This window comes from Sorex araneus, chromosome 6 (assembly GCF_027595985.1).
Source record: "Sorex araneus isolate mSorAra2 chromosome 6, mSorAra2.pri, whole genome shotgun sequence".
Taxonomy (NCBI): Eukaryota; Metazoa; Chordata; class Mammalia; order Eulipotyphla; family Soricidae; genus Sorex; species Sorex araneus.
The window spans coordinates 163,676,829-163,698,652 of NC_073307.1; the positions used below are offsets into that span (position 1 = coordinate 163,676,829).

Here is a 21,824-nt window from a genome sequence, read left to right on the forward strand (position 1 = left end):
CCCCAAATCTGTCATCAGTGCTCACGTGTGCGGGGATTTCTGTGGGCTCTTTCCCAGACGGGAAACCAGGAGCCCCATTTGGGGGGGCCTTTCTCACTGTGACAGCGGTTGCATCTTTGAGTCTCTGAGTTATGCTCTGAGTCGGGCTGTGCTGGGCGGAGGGTAAAGGGGGCTGGACACCCAGCCCGCGTGTGCCCACAGCCTGGACGGGCAGGATGGCAAATTCAAACTCAGTCCAGACCACACCCTCTGGGGGCTGTCATCAGAGAAAACCATCCTCTCGACTGACACCACCCCCCAACACACAAACACACAAACACAGGATGGAAATGGATGTCCAAGCTCCCGCCAGTCCTGGGAGCCACGATCTCATCTACAAAACCAGCCTCCTAGGAACGCCCCAGGAGGAAGGGGCGAGGGAGGCTGCGGGCACACATTGGCCAGTGCGGGCGCGCCGGGCTCCTTCCCAAGCTGGCTGCGCGGGGGTCCTGCTCGCTCATCTGGGTCTGAGCTGGGGAAGGGGCGCAAGCGCTCAACCCCCAGGGCTTCCCACCAGGCCTCCCTCGGCTGGACGCAAGGGCCACGGAAAAAGAACCCACGTCCTGGGCAAAGCCAGTCCTGGGACAGCAGCCCTTCCCGGACGCGATCACGGATCGCTGTCGCCACCCGGTTTTTTTCCCTGATTAAAGCAAGAACCGAGCTTCTCCATGGAAAAGCCGAGAGCAGGCCAATCGCTGGCGCGGGCGTGTTCCCGGCTGCGCGACAGGGGCAGCTCGGCGGCGCCGGGCACGCTCCCTGGACCGGGCAGGCTCGTCCTCTATGGCAGCAGGGAAAGGAGGCGTGGGGCCGGCCGGCCTAGGACGCGGCCGAGACTCCCTCCAAACGCGGCGTCGGACCCGGATCCTGCGTCCTTTCCCGCGCCCCGGGACCAGCCCGTCCACCCCCTCGGGGCTCTGCGCCCTGAGTCACGCCGCCCACGCAGGGTCACGGACGCCGCCCGGCTAGGAGCTTCAGGTGGGCATCGGCTGCCCCATTCCTGGGGTCCTGGGGAGACGAGGCACGGGGTGGCCTCATCCCACCCGCATCCCCGGGGTCGCGGAGCTAAGGCTGCGGGTCGCACACCCGCTCCCGGGACCGCTAGAGGGACCCGGACCGCGGCGCCGCCAGCCGCCCGGTGATCACGTGAGGAGGAGGGCGGGACCAAGGCGGGCGCCGGCCAATCAGATGCGCCGTCAGCGGGCGTGCCAGCCAATCGAAACAGGGAGAGGGGGTCCAGGACTAGGAAGAAACGGCGGCCGGGAGGGGGCTGCCGGGACCATGGGGCTTCTGACCATTCTGAAGAAGATGAAGCAGAAGGAGCGGGAGCTGCGACTGCTCATGCTGTATCCTCGCGCAGCCGGGCCCTGCAGGGGCGCAGGGGGTCCCGCCGGGCGGCGGGGCCGGGCGCCCCCTACTGGACGCGGCCGGCCCGCACCAACTGCCCGGCCGGCGTCACTCACGTGGGTCCTACCACTGGGCTGCGGCTGGGGGACCGCAGAGAGGTTGTACCAGTGGCTCGGGCCGGGGTTGGGGGCATCGTTCTCCAGGCCGGAGTCGTGGGCCTCGGGGCGCGGCGGCCTCAGACGGTGTCTCCGTGCAGGGGGCAAGCTAGGGCCGGGAGGAGACCGGGTGCCCCCCGCCACCCCTCCGGCCCGGTGCGTCCTCCCGCCCCTGACCCGCCCGCGGCTGACCGTCGGGCCGAGCCGTCGGGCCCCGCCCCCTCCCCCAAGCCAGCTTGCGATCCCGGGGCCCGGACCCCGAGGTCAGCGTTAGGGGGAGAAGAGGGTGGGCTCAACTGCCCCGGGGCGGGGGGTGGTCCCCGCCAACCTCGGAGTTCGGCTGTGCGCCGGCCCGTTAGGGAGCCCGTGGTCCACAAACCCGCCCGGCCCAGACCCCCGGGCAGCGGATAAAGATGCAGCTAGGGATGAAAGCCATATCGTGTGTGCTGAAAAAGCTCAAAGGCACGGAGAACTCCCCGCGGTGACTCCCGAGCTGGAGGTGTCCAGCTCTGTCCTGGCGTGAGGCAGGGGGAACTCCCCGACGGAGCTGGGGGAGCAGGGGGCACCCGGCCTGAGAATGCAGCCTGCAGGAGGGACCCGCCCAGCTGTGTGCCTGGGCCCAGGGAACAGTTGAGAAAGGCCTGGAAGGAGAAAGGCAGCTGCGGGAGGCCTGCGCGTGCTTGGCTGCTCCTTTGAGCAGCAGGATGGGACCCTTTGGGCAACGTCAGTCGAGCAGGGGGCTGGGGGGGCGCGCGGCCTGGCTGCTGTCACCTGGGAGAGGGGGAAATCAAGCTTGAGTCTTGAGTTTGAGGCAGCCCCCTTCCAAGTACAAGGAAAGAGAAGGGGTCGTCACTGCTCCAGCGCAGACAAACGCATTTCAGCTCAGCAGCAGACGGTTTGGAATATTCCAGAAACAGAAAAAGATAGATGGTTGCTTCCAGATACTGCTTTTTTTTTTCCTTTTCTTTTTTTTGTTTGGGGGCTGGGGGAGAGGTTCGTACCCAGGCTGTGTTCAGGACTTCCTCTTGGCTCTGTGCTCAGGGCTCACCCCTGGCGGCAGTGCTTAGGGGACCACAGGCAGTGTCTGGCAAGGAACCGGGGTTCGCTGCATGCAAGGCAGCGCCCTCCCCACTGTACTGTCTATAGGACCCGGACACTTGGCTCTTGTTCAGTCTTCTAGAATGTTCTTCCCCTAGTCCTTCAAAATCTGGCTTCTTGTGGTTCTGGGTTCAGCTCGAGACCACCAGAGCCTCTGAGCGGGTGGTATTTCTCATGCACCCCAAGATTAATCTGTGCAAGGAGAGACTGTCTTTGGTGACCCAGGCATGGCATCGGAGGTGGGCCTGACCCCGTCAGAATTCCGCTGGTCTCGTGGCCGGCAAGAGATGCTAAGCTGCCTTTAGTCTCACTTTTCCCGGGCGCCAGCCTGATGGTCCAGCTTGGTGACAAAATGATGAGTCCCCAAAGAGAGGGCCTGGGCGGAGCTGTCCCCCACTTCCAGACGCTGAGCCCTGTCCTTAACCCGGCACACACCAGTGGCCTGGACAATGCGGGCAAGACCACCATCCTCAAGAAGTTCAATGGGGAGGACATTGACACCATCTCCCCGACGCTGGGCTTCAACATCAAGACCCTGGAACACCGGGGGTGAGCAGGGGATGCCCCGTGGGCCGGGGGTGGCAGGGGGTGGGGTGGGGGGCCAGGCTGGGGCCCGGCGGACCCTCACCATGCACACCCCTCCCCCCGGGCCAGATTCAAGCTGAACATCTGGGACGTGGGCGGCCAGAAGTCGCTGCGGTCCTACTGGCGGAACTACTTCGAGAGCACCGACGGCCTCATCTGGGTGGTGGACAGCGCTGACCGCCAGCGCATGCAGGACTGCCGGCGGGAGCTGCAGAGCCTGCTGGTGGAGGAGGTGGGCAGGGCGTCCGGGCTTCGGGGGGCCGCGTGGACACTTCCTCAGAACAACAACAGGCGGGTCTGTCTGTCCCTGGGGACGCAGCAGCCCCTGTGCCCCAGATTCCAGGAGGGCCACCGCGCTGCAGGCCAACGCCTGGCTCCAGGTGTGATCTAAGACCCTGTGGCATCACTGCTCTGTGTCACCGTGAGCCTTAGGGTCTGTCCCTTCTATCCAAATTCTCTGAAGATGACTCAGGTGTTTCTTTTTTTGCATCACACCCGGCAATGCACAGGGGCTACTCCTGGCTCATGCACTCAGGAGCTACTCCTGGCAGTGCTTGGGGGACCATATGGGATGCTGGGAGTCGAACCCAGGTCGGTCTCGTGCAAGGCAAATGCCTCACCTGCTGTGCTATCGCTCCAGCCCCTGAAGATGACTCAGGTGTGTGAGGCTTCTCAAGCCTGGCTAGGAGTCTGGCAGCCTTTGCGGTGTGACCCCGGGCAAGGTGCATACCCTCTCTGAACCTCCTCTTCCAGAGGTGGGCATTGCCATTCCCATGAGCTTATGCTTTATTGTCTGGGAAAGAGCAGGGGGGTGTTATTTTGGTGGGGGAGGTTAGGCCACCCCTGGCAGTGCTCCGGGCTTCCTCCTGGCTCTGCTCAGAGATCTCTCCTGCCAGGGACCTTATCTGGTTTCGGGGATGGAACCAGGGCCGGCCGCATGCAAGGCCAGCATCTACCCGCCGTGCCATGGCTCTGGCCCCCGAGCACAGTGGGCTTTTGGCAGACTTTGAGCTTTGCAGAACAGTGGCACAGAGAGTGGCGGGGCCCCGCTTCCCCGAGGCTCGTCCAGACCCAGACCCGCCCCGGCGCATTGCTGTTGAGCCGCAGACCCCATTGGAGCTGCACCCCTTTCTCCAGTAACGTGCGCAGTCTGTCCCAGGATTTGAACCCGAGCCATCTCCCCGCGTGGAGTGGTGCCCAGGAGAACTCCGCGAGAGCGAGAGAGGGAGTTCCCACTCGTGCCGGCCTGTGTAGTGACAGAGACCCCGAGAGGACAGGACCGAGAGGACCCCGGGGCAGAGGCCAGGCCCAGGTCTGCGTCAGGGCTGGAGCCACCCCCAGGGGGAGGGGCTCTGAGCCCCAGAACCAGAACTCAGCCCAGCAAGGCCTGCTGGGAGGGGAGAGTTACTGGGCTCCTTTTTTTTTTTTTTTTTTTGCTTTTTGGGTCACACCCAGCGATGCACAGGGGTTACTCCTGGCTCTGCACTCAGGAATTACCCCTGGCGGTGCTCAGGGGACCATATGGGATGCTGGGATTCGAACCTGGGTTGGCCGCGTGCAAGGCAAATGCCCTACCCGCTGTGCTATCGCTCCACCCCCCTTACTGGGCCCCTTTCAGCAGGGACCCCTGGACAGTTGCATCCTTAGTGCCTCACCCCTCATATGGAACCAGCTAGAAGCTCAGAGGGCTCCAGGCTCTTTTTTTTTTTTTTTTTTTTTTTTTTTGCTTTTTGGGTCACACCCGGCATGCTCAGGTGTGACTCCTGGCTTTGCACTCAGGAATCACTTTTGGCGGTGCTTGGCGGACCCTATGGGATGCCGGGGATCGAACTTAGGTTGACCACGTGCCAGGCAAACACCCTCCCCGCTGTACTTTCACTCCAGCCCCTCCGGGGTCATCTTGTGCGTGCCCACCCCTGGTTTCAGATGAGGAAACTGAGGCCTAGAGAGAGGTGTCCCTGCCCTAGCCGGGGCCCCCTGCCCCACACAGCCTGACCGCCTGGTCCTCATCTTCCAGGCTGCCCTCTGACCCCGGATGTGCCTCCCCCACTCTCTTCTCTCCCCAGCGCCTGGCTGGAGCGACCCTCCTCATCTTTGCCAACAAGCAGGACCTGCCAGGAGCACTGTCCTCCAGCGCCATCCAGGAGGTGAGCAGAAGGTTTTTGGTTTGTTGACTTAAACGGCACCTTTGAGCACCTCTGCGGGGAGTGAGCAGACAGAGGCTGCCTCCCCGCCTCAGGCTGGCGGCCCTGGGAAGAGACAGCTGGAGGGGGTTCAGCCAACCGGAAGAGGGTGCTTTCTCCGCGGGGGCCCGTGGCATGGATTAGCTCACGCCATTACCACACGCTGCTCAGGAAGTGGCAGCTGGTAGCCGGCCGGCTTTGAGAGGTGACATCAGCCGAGGTCACCCGGCCAGCAGGGAGACCTGCTCAGACCTCCCTGACCCCGCTCCTGCCTCACTCTGAGCACTAGAATAAGAGCGAGAGAGGCAGGCTGAGTGCCAGGGCCTGGCTGCTGTCCCTGGCACCACGTGGACCCCAGCATTACTGGGAGTGACCCCCCAAGCACAGAGTCGGGAGCCGCTGAGCACTGCTGGGTGTGGCCCCGAAATGAGAAGAAAGGGAGAAGCGACAGTACAGCGGGTAGGGCATTTGGGCGTTTACTTGCACACGGCTGACCCGGGTTCGATCCCCGGCATCCTATGTGGTCCCCGGAGCACCGCCAGGAGTGATTCCTGATGCAGGGACTAACCCCTGAGCATCGCCGGGTGTGACCCAAAGCAAACATGAAAAAGAGTAAGGCCAGGGGCAGGGGTGATAGCACATCGGGGAGGGCGTTTGCCTTGCACGCGGCCGACCCGGGTTCGATCCCCAGCATCCCATATGGTCCCCCAAGCACTGCCAGGAGTAATTCCTGAGTGCAGAGCCAGGAGTAACCCCTGAGCATCGCTGGGTATGACCCAAAAAGCAAAAAAAAAAAAAAAAAAGAGTAAGGCCAGCTCCCAGCAGCTGTGTGACCGCAGGCGGGACACTCGCGTCTCTTGAGCTTTCACTTCCTCCTCTGTCAGATGTGCCCCCCCCCCCCACCACCCTTGGCTCTGCCCTCCTTGGTGGCAGGAAGGGCCAAGAGACAGCGTGTCAGACGCAGCTCCGAGCCCCAGCTGCCACCTGGCCCAGGGGCAGTGCTGGTGTTCCGAGCCCTGAGCCCGGACTCCGGGGGCTTCTTCAGGGCCCCGGGAGCCCGGCCGGTGGCGGCCTCACCCGCGCCTCCCGCCCCCGCAGGCCCTGGAGCTGGAGTCCATCCGCAGCCACCACTGGTGCATCCAGGGCTGCAGCGCCGTCACCGGGGAGAGCCTGCTGGCCGGCGTCGACTGGCTCCTCACCGACATCTCCAGCCGCATCTTCACCACCGACTGAGCAGCCCCGAGCAGCGCGCCCAGCCCTCTGCCAGCACCACTGTGGGGGGGCGGGGAACGGGCGCGGCCCCCGCCCAGCTAACACTCCCAGCGCCTGCTGCTGCTGCTGCTACTGCTGCCCCCGGGGGCGGGAGGGCGGTCCCCCCACACCCCCCCAACCCGGCCCGCCATTGGCCGCTGCCACCCGGAGGGTTGGGGCTGGTCTCCGCTGCTGCCCAGGCTGTGGGCCTGACCCTTTGCTCAGATGTGAGAATAAACCTTTCTTGCCCCAGCTGCCAGCCGCCACCGCACTGACCCTCCCACCATAGGGGAGCCGCTGCCCCGTTGGAGGGATGTGCGCAGGCTAGAGGCTCAGAGCACAGGGCGAGAACTCAGAATCCAGGTGGGCTTCTTGGAGAAGGAGACATTAAAGTCAGGCACAAAGGTTGAGTCCAGGTGGGCCACCCACTGCCCGCGGGGGGGGTCACTGCAGGATGCCCGTCGTCCTGGGGAGCCCTGGGTGCTCTGACAGTATCTTAGGTTTACAAAGTGAGTTATGGGGTTGGAGCGATAGTACCGCAGGTAGGACGTTTGTCTCGCACACGTCTGGCCCAAGTTTAATCCCCACCTCCATATACAGTCCCCGAACCCTGCCAGGAGTGATGAGCACAGAGTCCTGAGCATTACTGGGTGTGGACCAGAAAACACCCCCCCCATACACACACCCACACACACACACAGAGTAAATTACCATGAGGGTGTGGTGTTGGAATGTGGCATAATGAAACCTCATCATTGAGAATATTGTAAATCCCGGTGACTGACTTTTTTGGGGGTTGCGGGGCTTGGGGCCACACCTGGTGATGCTCAGGGCCTATTCCTGGTCTGTGCTCTGGGACCACTCTGGGGCCAGAGCAATAGGACAGCAGAGAGGGCATTTGCTTGCATGTGGCCAACTTGGGTTCGATTCCTGGCATCCCATATGGTTCCCCAAGCAATGCCAGGGATGATTCCTGAGTGCAGAGGCAGGAGTAACCCCTGAGTATTGCTGGGTGTGACCCAATAAGCCAAAATTTTAAATAATAATAATAATAAAAGAATCACTCCTGGTGGGCTCAGAGGAGACCATTTGAGATGCCACAGATCAAACCCGGATTGGTCATACGTGCGAAGCAAGCACCTTACCCACTAGACTATTTCTCTGGCCCTAAAGTAAGAATTTTTTTAAAAGGTGAATCAGGGCCTGAGTGATGGTACAGCGGGGAAGGCGTTTGCCTTGCATGCTGCTCACTCTGCTTCTATCCCCGGCATCTCATATGGTCCCGAAGCCCGCCAGGAGTGATCCCTGAGCATCTCCAGGTGTAACCCCAAAAGACAAAAAAAAAAAAAAAAAGGTGAATGACAGGGCAGAGAAGTGGCCCAGGGGCTGACTGCTGGGCCTTGCATGTGAGGCCCTGGGTTCAGTTCCTGGTCTAGCACTGCTGTCTCCTCTAACAACACTGGGCAGGTGTGACCCCCATGACACCACAACGGGAAAAAAATAAAAAGTGGACCAGAGTACTAATAGGAGTGAAGGCACATGTCCTGCTTGCAGCTGACCCTGTTTTGATCCTTAGCCTGACGTATGGCCTGAAGACCCAAAATAAAGTTGGGGGCATTGGAAGCTCTAAGAGTTACACTCAGCTGTGCTCAGAGCTTACCCCTGGGACTATGCTTAGGTATCAATTCCAGTGGTTCTCGGGGGATCATGTGTGGTTCCGTGGCTCAAACTCATGTCGGCCACATTCAGAGCAAACCAGTATAGGGTTAACCCTATACTGTTTCTCCAGTCCCCCAAAACAAGCTTCAAGTTCTTTTTTTTAGGGGCGGAAGGTGGATTTGAGTTTTACCTGGCATTGCTCATGGCTTACTCCTGGCTCTGTGCTAAGGGATCAGCTCCTGGCAGTGCTCAGGGGACCATCTGTGATGCTGGGGACTGAACCCGTGTCAGCCACTTGTCAGGCAAGTACCATAATCCCTGTACTATCTCCCCAACCCCCTCCCTCAATTTTTAAAGTCAGTCATATGGTTAGAGACAAAAACTTCACGTTTCCAGAGCTCACAAGCACCAGCAGGATGCGGCGCTTGCGCAGTGGCTGGAATTGCATCATAGGGACCTGGAGCCAGAGCACAGCAGGGAGGGCGTTTGCTTTGCAAAGCAGCCGACCCAGGCTTGATCCCCAGCACCCCACATAGTTTCCCAGCTCTGCCAAGAGTTATCCCTGAGCTCAGAGCCAATACAGTTGGGTGTGACCCTAAAACTAAGGACGAAAAAAAAGTTGCCATATATGATCAAGTGTGAATGCAGGGAGCAGAGACCGCACTGCCGGGTGTTACGGCTTCTCCCTCCCACCTGCTAGGGGGCTCTTGTTTGCTTCCCCTTGGGGTGGAGCTGGGTGCAGGTGATGTGGAGATCGGTTGCTAAATTGGACGAGGAATCTTGTTCGGTATGGGCTTGGTGGGACCGGGCCAGCAGGAGAGAAAGGGGGAAAGGGAAGACTGGGGAGGTGCCGGGCTGGTGAGGGAGGGGACGGTGGGCCAGGCATCCGGAACTCAGTCCTGCTCCCAGAGCCTCGGAGAACAGGAGCGACTGACCCGGGGGCCCCCGCGGAGACTGGGTGTGTTGGGCCAGGGGCACCGCCCGCCCATCCCAGTGCCCTCAGCACCTCCTGTGCCCTGCCCCAAGCTTTGCGCTTGTCCCGGAGACCTGGAATCCAGCACACACACCTGAGTGGCCCTGAGTGCCTCCCTGAGCAGGGCTCAGTCTCACTTGGAGCTCGCCTGGACCCGGAGGTGGTGTGGGCAGCCCTCAATGGCCCAGCCAGACCAGACACAGATGGCAGCTGCCCCCGGAGGAAGGGCGTTTCTTGGAAAGGAACAAGGGACTGAGGGGATCTCGAGGAAGCCAGGCATGCAGGCTCAGAGAACAGTGCTCCAGAGGCTGGGCAGGGGCAGCCACATCCATTGTCCCTACTGTCCACTCAGGGGGGAGGGGAGGAGGGAGGTGGGGGTGGAGGCCGTGCCAGCCTGTACTGTGTCCCTCATGGGCCGTTCGCCAAGGAAAGGCGCTGGCGCCTCTGATTCTGGGGTAGGAGGCTGGAGGGCATCCTCCAAGCAAACATGGGGTTCAGATAAGGACATGGGGTGAATGCTGGAAACAGCTGGGGGAAAGAAACATGCAGTGTGGTGATGATGCTAGTAAACATCCCCAGGCTGAGGGGAAACTGAGGCTCTGGAGTTATGGGAAACCCACCCAGCTACCGAGAGGTGTGGCCTCAGGACCCCAACACCTTTGGGATTCTCTTTTCCCCCACCCTTCCAGAAAAACTCAATTAGCCCGTCTTGTGGAGGGAGACAGGGAAACAACTGGACACCTTAAAAGTTTCACAGATGAGGGGCTGGAGTGATAGCACAGCGGGTAGGGCGTTTGCCTTGCACGCGGCCGACCGGGGTTCGATTCCCAGCATCTCTTATGGTCCCTTGAGCACCGCCAGGAGCAATTCCTGAGTGCAAAGCCAGGAGTAACCCCTGTGCATTGCCGGGTGTGACCCAAAAAAGAAAAAAAAAAAGTTTCACAGATGTTGAAAAGGAACCGAGAAGCAGGGGAGAGAGCCTGCCCTGGAGATGAGAGCTGAGGGCTGCCCCTGGGATAGGGCGGGTCTGATGCGCCAGCCTGCCCGCCCGGACCTGACTCCGCAAACACCCAGTTCTACGCTTTACTCCCAGTCGAGAACTTTGCAGACGCTCCCTGGGCCGGCCGCCCGGCCGAGAACTGCGCTGTCACTAGCGTCGAGCTCCCTGGGCGGGAGGACGCCGGGCGCCAAGTCCCGGCGCGGCGGCCAGGGCCGACCCGAGGGGCGGGGGCGGCGGCCAGCGCGGCGCCCGCGCCCACGCCATGTCCTGCCAGGCCAAGGACGACTTCCTGCGGCACTACACAGTCTCCGACCCCCGGGCCCACCCCAAGGGCTACACCGAGTACAAAGTGACCGCGCAGGTGAGCGGGGCCCAGCGCGAGGCGGGGCCCTTTTAACGGGAGGGCGCCGTGTTTACCCTTAAGGCGCGGCGCCGCGGGACGCACCCGTTTCGGGCGGCAGAAATGGGTTTCCCCTTTAAGGGGCGGGCGCTCTTCGCGCCTCCGTTTACGGCGGCGCGTCGGGGGCGGGGCCGGGGCGGGGCCTCGTCCTTTTAAAAGGGCGCGCATGCTGCGCCAGCATTGGCGTTAGGTGTGTACCCACGCCCAACGCGTACGGTCTAGGGGCTGTGACTGTTGCAGATAACCAGGAAAACTACCTTCCAACGCCAGTATCAGCTAACGCTCCAATCCGAAAGACAAATTTTGTTTCTTACTCGCTATTCCCATGAGAGGCTTTTTATAGGGTATTCATTTTTCATATTTTTCATAAAGAGACGCGATTCAGGAGAATTTAAGGAGCAGGGCGCCAGCCTCCCCGTCTAAAGTTGACACGTGAAGCAGCAGCGGAATATAGATTAGGATGGGGAAAAGGAAAAGTTTAAAACAGAAACTCATCCTGCCCCTGTAGCAGGATAGGCTGGAAGTGCTTGGGGGAAGAATCTTTTGGGGTACCTTCAGGATGTTAAATTAGGCAACTTAGGGGCTGGAGCAATAGCACAGCGGGTAGGGCGTTTGCCTTGCACGCGGCCGACCCGGGTTCGATTCCCAGCATCCCATATGGTCCCCTGAGCACCGCCAGGGGTAATTCCTGAGTGCAGAGCCCGGAGTAACCTCTGTAAATTGCTGGGTGTGACCCAAAAAGCAAAAAAACAAAAACAAAAAAAACATTAGGCAACTTAAAATGGTGACTATTGAAGTTGTTTTGTTCTGGGGTCACTCCGGTGGTGCTGGGGAGCTGGGGGGATACCCTCTGCAGTGCGGGTTCCTGCAAATGAGCAGGAACTACGTGACTGAAGGGCATAGGAGATCCGGGCCTGAGCATCTCTGACGTGAGTGTATCGCTAAGGACTCTTCCCTGGGAGAGGCAACAGAGAGAAGAGTGATTACAGGACCCCCATCAGGGGGGCTTTCCCCTCACTGATGCCAGTGGAGTCAGGGCCCTGTAAATCACTCTATCCAGCCCCTTTCCTCATCTCTCTTTTTCTTTTTGGGTCACACCCAGCGATGATCAAGGGTTACTCTTAGCTCTGCACTCAGGAATTACTTCTGGCAGTGCTTGGGGGACCATATGAGATGCCAGGGATCGAACCCAGGTTGGCCCTGTACAAGGCAAATGCCCTACCCACTGTACTATGACTCTGGCCCAGTTTCTTCTTTTTTTTTTTTTTGTTTTTGTTTTTGGGTCACACCCGGCGATGCACAGGGGTTACTCCTGGCTCATGCACTCAGGAATTACTCCTGGCAGTGCTCGGGGGACCCTATGGGATGCTGGGTTTCGAGCCTAGGTCAGCCGCATGAAATGCAAACGCCCTAACTGCTGTGCTATTGCTCCAGCCCCAGTTTCTTCATCTCTTAAATGGGCCGTGAACTGGGCCTGCTCCCTGGGATCAGGCATGAGGCTGTCTAGAACCCCCTGCTTCTCTCTGCCTCCACCCCAGGACACCCCAGGTGGTGTCTTGTATCTGGGGGTTCCAGTTTGAGCACAGGACTTTCTCCTTTAAGGAAGGAGGGAAAGTACAGGAGTGAAAGTGCTCACCTTACATTCTCCACATCAGTCCCCAGCACCACTAAGAGTGACTCCTGAGCACCGAGCCAGGAGTAGCCCCTGAGCACTGCTGAGTGTGGCTATTGCCGAAAAAGGGAAAATAAAGGAGGGGCTCCTGGGACCCAATCCCATTTCTTTCATGAACTTGGGGGTTCTCTGGTTTCAGAAGATGTAGTCTTACACCCTTACACCCTTACAGGAACTCTGGCTGCGGAGAATGTGGTCTAGGGGAATGTTAGACATGTGCCCATTTGACAGAGAAAGAAATTGAGGTGCATGGCAGAGAAAATGGACTCAGAGTTCGATGCAGAGCTTGCACACAGGGCACCTGGATACCAGGGATCAGTGGCCAGAGGGACCCACCATGGGAGGGTGTGGGGACATCCCAGCCCCCAGGGATCATGTGGGGCGGAGGAGTAGATGCCCCCCACCCCGCACTCACCTGCCCCATCTTCCTTCCTCAGTTCATCTCGAAAAAGGATCCCGAGGATGTCAAAGAGGTGAGGCCCCATGAAGGGCGGCCACTGCTCGATCCAAGGGCCAGTGAAGGAAAGCACGGCCGGTCACTTGGGTATTTTTCGTTTGTGTTGTTTTGTTTTTACTTTTTGGGTCACACCCGGAGATGCTCAGGGGTTATTCCTGGCTCTGCACTCAGGAATTGCTCCTGGCGGTGCTTGGGGGACCCTGTGGGATGCCGGGGATCGAAGCCAGGTTCCAAAGCCGGGTTCCCCGCTTGCAAGGCAAACGCCCTCCCGGCTATAGCTCCGGCCCCAACGGCAGGCCCCTGGGAGAGGAGGGCTGGGCCCGGGGAGGTGGGGGTGCCGGGACTGGTCCCTGCTCCCCGCTGCCCTGTTCCAGTCCCCGTGCCCCCTCAGGTGGTGGTCTGGAAGCGGTACAGCGACTTTCGCAAGCTGCACGGGGACCTGGCCTACACGCACCGCAACCTCTTCCGCCGCACGGAGGAGTTTCCCGCCTTCCCACGCGCCCAGGTGTTCGGTGAGCCCGGGGAGGGGAGAGGCGGGCAGGGGCCTCTGCTGGAGGGGCTCCACAGCACCCCGAGAGTTGGCTCCTTCCTGTCACACGGCTTGCCTGGCACATGCCTGACACGGGTTCAATCCCTGGCACCACAGAGGGTCCCCCGAGCTCCCTCAGGAGTGACCCGTGAGCACAGAGCCAGGAGTAAGCCCTGAGCACCGCTGAGTGTGGCCCCAGAACAAAATTAAATAACCGCGGGAAACTGAGGCTCAGCGTTGCCTGGTGCACTGGGCCCCTTAAATGCCTCATCCTCATTCGCCCCCTCGGCAAGACAGGGACACTGAGGGCTCAGGAAGTGAGATTTCACCCCACGTGGGACTCCCCTAGAGACGTGTCCTGTCCAGAGCCAGCGGCTGTGTGCCCCGGGGCGCTAAGGGGCCACGTGCTGGGGGTGTCTGAGCTACCAGCCACACTCATGGGTTTCCTGTTCCGGTGTGATCCGTGTTTTTCCCACCTGGCCCCGGCCTTGTTCTGTCTCTGGCCGGGAGCGCTGACCTGTTTGCAGGTCGTTAGCCTCGCGGGAGACGTTTCTCCGCATCCTGGAGAAGGACCGTGGCCGGCAGGCTGGGCCCGGGCGTGGACAGAGCAGAGATGCCCGTCAGAGACTCTGCCTGCCCGCCCGGACACCGCAGTGAGGCCACAAAAAGGGCACGACGGGCGGTGCCCCCTCTCTGGGCCTCCCCCTCCTCCCTGCCCTAGGGTTGGCGCGTCGCTCGCTGCTGTTCCCCCGCAGTGTGGGACACCAGGATGCTCATCTCTCCCTTTATCTCTGTTTTCCTTGCGTTTGTCTGCGGGCCACTCCCGGCGGTGCTCAGGGCTTAACTGCCGGCTCAGTGCTCAGGAGTGACCCTTGGCCGTGCTGGGGTACGGGGGACCAGACACAGGGCCGGGGATTGAGCCCGGGTTGGCCACCTGCAGGCCAGTGGTCCCCTGCGGCCCACTCACTGTCCTGGCTCTTTGGCCCTCAGTCACCGTCAGGTGCTCCCCACCCTGTGCTCAGACAGTGACCCTGGCCGGGTGGCTGGGTGCGGCGAGGGCTAGAGGCTGAGCCCCCAACTGTGGCCTGGAAGCCCCCATGAAGGTCACTGCGTCATTCCTCTCTCGTCCTGGGCCAGGCCGGTTCGAGCCATCGGTGATCGAGGAGCGGCGGAAGGGGGCCGAGGACTTGCTCCGGTTCACCGTGCACATCCCGGCGCTCAACAACAGCCCCCAGCTCAAGGAGTTCTTCCGGGTACATCCCCCCACCCCCCCCACGCTCCCACCCCCACCTCCCGAAGCTTCCCGCCAGGCAGCACCCGGGACTCCCTCCCTCCCTCGGTGGGTCTTTCTCTCCTGCAGGGTGGGGAGGTGACCCGGCCCTCTGACTTGGCTCGGGACCTGCACATCCTGCCGCCCCCGCTTATCCCCACCCTGCCCTCCGACGAGCCCCGGCTGGAGGATTCCCGGCTGCCCCAGCCCCTCCCCGCGGAGAGGAGGGGCCTCGAGGAGCTGGAGGTGCCAGGTACATCGGGGTGTGGGAAGGTGCCAGGCGGGGGCTTGGACAGGTCCCTACCTATCCTCAGTGACTTCCGAGAGAAGCCCGGGTGGGTCCCAGCTCCTCTCCTCCGACCCACAGGGGCGCCCCGGTCATCTTCCGTGTCTGCACTCTGAGTTCTTCATCTGTGAACCGGGCCCCCCCCCCCCCCGCAGATGGGCTTGTTGTGTGCGGCCCTGGGTGCCGCGGTGAGGGGAGGGTCCTTCCTGACCTGGGCGCGGGGCCCGAGTGATGGTACATCGGGGAGGCATTCGCCTTGCACACAGCGCACTGAGCACAGAGCCCGGAGTCAGCCCTGAGCACCGCTGGCTGGTGTGGCCCAAAAGAGAAAACCCAGACTCGGCTTAGGGCGGCCCCGAGTGTCCCCCCCCACCGTGGTCTGTTCCTCAGCGGACCCCGCGCCGTCCAGCCCAGCCCAAGAGGCCCTGGACCTCCTGTTCAACTGCGGGAGCACCGAGGAGGTGTCCGGCTCCCCCGCCCGCGGCCCGCTGTCCGACGCCGAGCTGGCCCTCTTCGACCCCTTCTCCAAGGAAGGTAACCTGCTGGCACCCGCGAGCTGGGGGCAGGCAGAGCCAGGCCCCGGGCACCGTGCCCCTGGGGCCAAGAAATACCCGGTGGGCCATTGGCATCCTGGGTGAGAAGCAGGAGCAGGTGGTACGGCCCCGGGCAAGGGCTCCCGGTCTGGCCAGCTGGAGCCCCCTGTACAGGGCACCACTGGGAGGCTGGAAATGACGGAGGTGCCAGTGCCCGTGAGGGTGCGAGCACCTTCCCCGGAAGCGCGACAGGGGGTGTGCAGGCAGGCGCAGCCAGAGAGGCAGTGCGAGGTCAGGCACTCGCCTTGCGTGTGGCCGTGTCACCTGCAGCCCACATTCAGTCCCCAAGCACCACCGGACGTGGCCTAGAGGCACAAAACAACCCATTGAAAATTCCTGCTGCCTGGTTGCGCTGCTCTGCAGCAGGTCCCACGCGGCCCGCCGTCCAGCCCGAGTTCTCCGTCTCTCTGCAGAGGGTGCAGGCCCCAGCCCTACCCACACGGGCTTGCTGGCCGCCATGGAGGCCGAGGCGCAGGGCCCGGCCGACGAGCCCTGGGAGCCAGGAGGGCCGGAGGAGGAAGAGGAGGACGGGGACGGGGCCCCCCCTCCTGCCTATCTGAGCCAAGCCACGGAGCTCATCACCCAGGCCCTGCGCGACGAGAAGGCGGGGGCCTACGCCAAGGCGCTACAGGCCTACCGGGATGGGGTGCACATCCTGCTCCGGGGCGTGCCGGGTGAGTAGGGGTGAGGAAGGCGGAGGGCAGGGATGGGAAGGGGGCAAGAGGCACTTCAAGGGTCAAGATTGCACCTCACAGGTCAGCTGTAAATCTCAGCTGTTTCCTCCCTCCCTCCCTCCTTCCTCCCTTCCTTCCCTCTCTCCTTCTTTCCTTCTCTCCCTCCCTCCTTCCATCCTTATTCCTGGTGGGTCCCAGGGGAGCTGCAGACCAAACCCTGGTGGATTTTTTTTGGGGGGGTCACACCCAGCATTGCTCAGGGGTTACTCCTGGCTCTGCACTCAGGAATTTCTCCTGGCGGTGCTTGGGGGACCCTATGGGATGCTGGGGATCGAACATGGGTCAGCCGCCTGCAAGACAAACGCCCTCCTCGCTGTACTATTGCTCCAGCCCTCCTGGCTGGATCGCTTATGCCAGGCGAGAGCCCTGCACTGTGCCCGAATAGATGCCGAGTCCCAGAAAAGGTGAAAGATGCGTGTTTGGTGAACTCTGCGCTACTCTGTGAACTAGAAGGGCTTAGATCAGGACTTCTAAACTAAGGGGCCCGGGTCCCAGGCACCTCCACTAAGTCTTTCTCTCTCCCTAGATGACCCGTGCCCGGCCCGCCGGGAGGGCGTGAAGAAAAAGGCAGCCGAGTACCTGAAGCGCGCAGAGGAGATCTTGCACCAGCATCTGTCCCAGCTCCCGCCCTGACAGCCAGCCGCCCTGACCCCAGACTCTAGTGCCAGCACTGCCAGCCACACCTTCGTCTTCTCCCCGGTGCCCGGCCCTCTCTCCTGGTCTTCTAACTCCAGGAGCCATGTCTGTCTGTAACTGGACCAAGAATGAGAACAATGAAATTCTCCCCTCCCCAAGCACGCCTGCCACGGTGGAATCTCCGTCTCACGCCTCTCATCTTGTCTCTTATGTCGAGGTTCAAGTAGCAGTGCGGGGTTCAGGAGGTGGCACAGAGGACTGGGGGTGTGGACGCCGGTACCGTGGGGTCATCCAAGCCCGGACTGCCCACCCTCCTCCCAAAAAAGCAACAGATCCAGCCACTAAATTTCTGTTTACACATTCCATCTGCAGCTGCGTGGGGCCCACTGCCTTTGTAAAGTCGTGACCTAGGATGATTTCTACTTTTTCTTTATTGGTGGGCCACCCCACAGGGGCTGTTCCTGCCTCTCTGCTCAGGAGTGACCCCCACAGACTCGGGACATTATGTGGCACTGGGATTTGAATGCAAGGCAAGTGCCATAGCTTCTGTACTATCTCTCCAGCCCCTCTGAGGATTTTTACTTTCTCTTATAGGGAAATTTATTTATATAGAGAGGGACTTTATTTAAATTAATGAAGGTTGATACCAATGGTGCAAGGTTTCTTTTAGGGGGCCACATCTGGCGGTGCTCAGGGCTTACTCCTAGCTCTGAAATTCCTGGTAGGGCTCAGAAGACCATATGGGTACTGGGATCAAACCCAAGCACACGTGGGTTTGGTCATGTGCACAGCAAGGGCCCTATCCATTTACTATTGTTCCAGCTTCAATGCAAGTTTTCTTTTGGGTAGTTGATTGCTAGGATGAATCACATGGTTTTCAGCTGCCTAAAGTTGTGTTTCTGATTTCCTGACTTGTGGGCCTGCCAAAGATTTTCTTTTCCTTGGCCAAATTTTAGCCAAGCTCCTAAACTTTTTCTTAGGTTGTGTGCTTCCTGTAAAATTCATTTTCACAGTTCCTCTAATAAGCCTCTTAACTAGAATTGCCCATACTCGCTGTGTGATCAGGTGTATGTCCTCTAGCACCACAAAGGTGAAGTCTTACTAACTTGGAGATTTTTAAATGTTTTCTTTAAGCAAAGAATAATAATCTGAAAGGTGTAAATTATCTCAAACAAGGATATAAAGATATTGGAGCAATTAGGTTCACGAGTATTGTGTGTGACAGCTTTCCTGCCACGCTGGCATGGTTGAATTGCTGCAGAATCGAGTCGTTTCCACCAGCAAATCTCAAAACACTTATTGGGTTTTTCGGGGGGAGGAGTGGCAGGAGAGAATTACTGGACCACATCCATGAATAACTCTTGGCAGTGCTTCCTGGATCATATGCTGTGCTGGGGAATCGAACTGGGTCTGTCGCCTGCGTGGCCAGCCCTTAAACTTTCCTGCACCGTTATTTCCTCTTACCCTTTGCCGATAATTTGCTGACCCCTGTTCTAGAAAATGGGGAAATTAGCTACCAGGGAAACAGTGAGAAGGCAGTGAGGGTAACTGAGCCAGCTTACCGAGAGAAAAACTTAGAAAAGAACCCTTGGACCGAGGGTACCCATCTTCGGGGGGGGGGTAGGAAATGGAAGTGGGGAAAGAGGCAAAGTCTGGGATGACTGGGGGCGGGAGCCTTGGCAGGCAGGAGGCGTGGCTACACTGCCCCGCCCCTCCCGCCAGGCGATTGGCTGCCGAAGGAACTACGAACCGATGCATCCTGGGAGTGCGCCGAGCGTGCGCAGGGCGCACAGCGTTACGTCACGGGCGGGAGTAGCGCTGAACTACAACGCGGTGCATCTCGGGAGGCGCGCCGAGGGGCCTTGTGGGAAGGCGGCGGGACGCGGTGAGGGGCCGGGGCGGGGCGGGGCCGGCCGGGCGTCGTGGGAGCGAGCACCCGCGGGGCCTCGGCCGGGCTGGGCGTCCCCGCGCGCGGCATGGGGCGGGTGGCCGTGCCCGAGCCCGGGGTGCTGAGTGCCCACCCCCTCCCCGCAGCCCAGCCATGTGCGACTTCGAGCTGCCCGTGGGCACGTGCCCCGACATGTGTCCGACGGCCGAGCGCGTCCGGCGGGAGCAGGAGCGCCGCCTGCACCGCTTCGAGGTGACGCCGGGGTGCGGCGGGGCCCGGCCCCGCGCCGACCCGCAGCGCGTGGTGAAGGAGTACAGCCGCCCGGCCGCCGGCCGGCCCCCGCCGCAGCCCAGCCAGCTGCGGCCGCCGGCCGTGCTGCTGGCCACGGTGCGCTACCTGGCCCGCGAGGTGGCCGAGCGCGCCGACGCGTGCCCCGCCGAGGTGGCCAGCTTCGTGGCCGACCGGCTGCGCGCCGTGCGGCTGGACCTGGCCCTGCAAAGCGCGGGCCACGCCGAGGCGGCGCTGGTGCTCGAGGCGGCGCTGGCCGTGCTGCTGGCCGTGGTGGCGCGGCTCGGGCCCGACGCCCAGCGCGGCCCCGCTGACCCGGTGCTGCTGCAGGCCCAGGTGCAGGAGGGCTTCGGGTCGCTGCGGCGCTGCTACGCGCAGGGCGCCGGGCCACACCCCCGCCAGGCCGCCTTCCAGAGCCTCTTCCTGCTTTATAACCTCGGTGAGTCCGAGCCCCAGCCTGGGAGCCGCAAAGAAGGAAAGACGCTTCCCCGTCGCACCACTAGCCGCGTCCCTGACCCGGAGTCCGTGCATTGGATCACGGAACCCTGATGTGGGCCTTTGCGCCTGCCCGGTTTTCTCGTAATGAAAGCGGAGGGGTCGGGTTTGGAACCGGCAGGTTGGCACTAGATCCAACGATGGGGGGACCAGAGAGCTAATACAGGGGTTATTATGATGCTTGCTTTGCATCCTGCCGATTCCTGCACCAATCCCGACAATATGGTCCTCAACCCAGAGGGCTCGGTTGGTTGCTACTGCGCAGAGAGCCGGGAAGGGCCCCGGGCGGCTCCCAAACCCAACAAAATCAAACAGACTTTTGTTTCGTGGCCACGCGGGGTAGAGCTCAATGCGGTGCTCGGGATTGCTGGTGGTGACAGGGGACCGTGCAGTGCTGGGATCCAACCAGGCTTCCGGCATGTAGTGATTCAGGTTCTTCCAGGATCAGGCCCAGCCCTGGATTCAGAACCTGAATCCCTGCCCTGGCCCCTGCGGTTGACTTTCAAACCTTTTTTGTTGTTGTTGGTTTTTGTGCCACACCCTGTGGTTCCCCTCCCCCCCAAGTGCTCAGAGAACCATGCAGTTCTGGGACTGGGGCTTGCTGTGTGAAAGCCTGGATTTACCTATTGAGCCTTCTCTGCGTCCTGATTTTCAAACTTTCAAAATGCCTCAGCGTGTGTAGTAAAGCAGTTGAGCACATACATCCGCCCATGGAGATAACAGAAGTTTCTAGACCAGGACTAGAGCCATTATAGAGCAGATAGGACATATGGGCATGTGCCTTGCACACTGCTGACCTGGGGTTCGATCCCCGGCATTCTTTATGGTCTCCTGAGCACAGCCAGGAGTGATTCCTGAGTGCAGAGACAGGAGTCACCCCTGAGCATGGCCAGGTGTGGCAAAAAAAAAAAAAATAGTAAAGTTTCTAGGTTTTAGATCCTTTAACCTCTATCCTACTGTAATAAAGGTGGTTGACTGCACAGATGTGCTGTCTCCAAGGTTCCAGTGGCTGCGAGATGGGAAGGCCGTGGGGTTCACGTCTATATAATTGCCAAACCATCCATCAGGTTGCTGATTAAATTATCCAGGCCTATGACCTTATCAGAAACCCTGCCTGAGTGCCAGAGACCGCGCCCAAGGACTATGGCACCTGCATTCTGTTTGGCTGACCCTGAGTGGATTCCCAGCACTGCGTACTTTCCCCTGAGCGCCACCAGCAGTGGCCACTCCCCACGCCACCGCCGTAAAACCTCCCGTCTGCCTTATGACTAAAGGAGAGGCGCTTGGCGGGGGCAGAGTGGGTGGCAAGAAGGGATGGCTGGAGCCTGGGCCCAATCCTGGAAGCACCTGAATCCCAGCCCTGCTTCCCGCTCTCACAGGCTCCGTCCAGGCCCTCCATGAGGTGCTGCAGCTGCCCGCTGCCCTGCGCGCCTGCCCGGCCCTGCGCACTGCCCTGGCTGTGGACGCGGCCTTCCGGGAGAGCAACGCAGCCCGCCTCTTCCGGCTGCTCCGGGCCCTGCCCTACCTGCAGAGCTGCGCCGTGCGGTGCCACGTGGGCCTCGCTCGCCGCCAGGCCCTGGCCCGCCTGGCTCGGGCCCTGAGCACCCCTAAGGGCCAGGCGGTGCCCCTGAGTTTCCTGACCCACCTGCTGGCGCTGGACGGGCCCGAGGAGGCCCAGAGCCTGTGCCGGGCCCACGACCTGCCCCTGGATGGAGAGGAAAGAGTCGTGTTCCTGCGCGGTCGCTACGCTGAAAAGGGGCCACCCCCTGCTGGGGACTGCACTGTGCTGTTGGGGAGCAAAATCGAGGGGCGCACCCTGGAGGAAGTGGTCATGGCCGAGGAGGAAGACGGGGGTGTGGGCCGACCCGCGTCCCCAGTATGAAGAGGGCCTGTGGCGCCTGTCAGAGCCCAAATGCCTGGTCAGTTTCTTTGTCACCATTCCCAGACAATAAAAGAAGCTCATAGTGTTACTCTTTTTATTTAGGTGTTTGCTTGTTTTCTGTTTGGGGGCCACACCTGGCAGTGCTCAGGGGTGACTCCTGGCTCTGCCCTCAGGAACCACTCCTGGCTGGAGTCAGGGTACCGAATGGGATGCCCAGGATCCACCCCGGACCCACTGCGTGTAAGGGAAACGCCCTCCCTGCTCTGCTGTAATTTCCGGCCCTCTTGGTGTCATTCTTGTCTTTGGGCAGGAGTAAGGCAGCATTTATTGTGAGGGTGGCAGAGGGCTGGAAACAAGAGAGGAACACAGACTGGCCAGGCCCTGTCCACTCTGGCCTCGGTTTCCCC

At 60.9% G+C, this 21,824-nt stretch overlaps 3 protein-coding genes across 4 annotated transcripts; all 3 read left to right on the plus strand.

Moving 5' to 3' along the window:
* Positions 1-800: 800 nt before the first annotated feature.
* Positions 801-6,909, plus strand: ARL2 (ADP ribosylation factor like GTPase 2). Its single transcript, XM_004618400.3, has 5 exons — positions 801-1,382; positions 3,075-3,185; positions 3,291-3,453; positions 5,288-5,368; positions 6,503-6,909. The coding sequence occupies exons 1-5, from the start codon at positions 1,225-1,227 to the stop codon at positions 6,635-6,637; spliced, it is 648 nt and encodes a 215-aa protein (XP_004618457.2). The 5' UTR covers positions 801-1,224; the 3' UTR covers positions 6,638-6,909.
* Positions 6,910-10,037: 3,128 nt separating this feature from the next.
* Positions 10,038-18,070, plus strand: SNX15 (sorting nexin 15). 2 transcript variants are annotated; one of them, XM_004618401.2, is made up of 8 exons: positions 10,414-10,648; positions 12,797-12,832; positions 13,208-13,328; positions 14,483-14,598; positions 14,706-14,868; positions 15,292-15,435; positions 15,908-16,168; positions 16,755-18,070. In XM_004618401.2, exons 1-8 carry the CDS (start codon positions 10,550-10,552, stop codon positions 16,859-16,861), a joined length of 1,047 nt encoding a protein of 348 aa, XP_004618458.2. In that variant the 5' UTR covers positions 10,414-10,549; the 3' UTR covers positions 16,862-18,070. The 2 variants fall into 2 exon arrangements, with proteins under 2 accessions (XP_054998187.1, XP_004618458.2); XM_055142212.1 differs by lacking the exon at positions 14,706-14,868 and having other exon boundaries at positions 10,038-10,648.
* Positions 18,071-18,731: 661 nt separating this feature from the next.
* On the plus strand, positions 18,732-21,514 carry SAC3D1 (SAC3 domain containing 1). Its single transcript, XM_004618518.2, has 2 exons — positions 18,732-19,479; positions 20,915-21,514. Exons 1-2 carry the CDS (start codon positions 18,906-18,908, stop codon positions 21,415-21,417), a joined length of 1,077 nt encoding a protein of 358 aa, XP_004618575.1. The 5' UTR covers positions 18,732-18,905; the 3' UTR covers positions 21,418-21,514.
* The last annotated feature ends 310 nt before the right edge of the window (positions 21,515-21,824 follow it).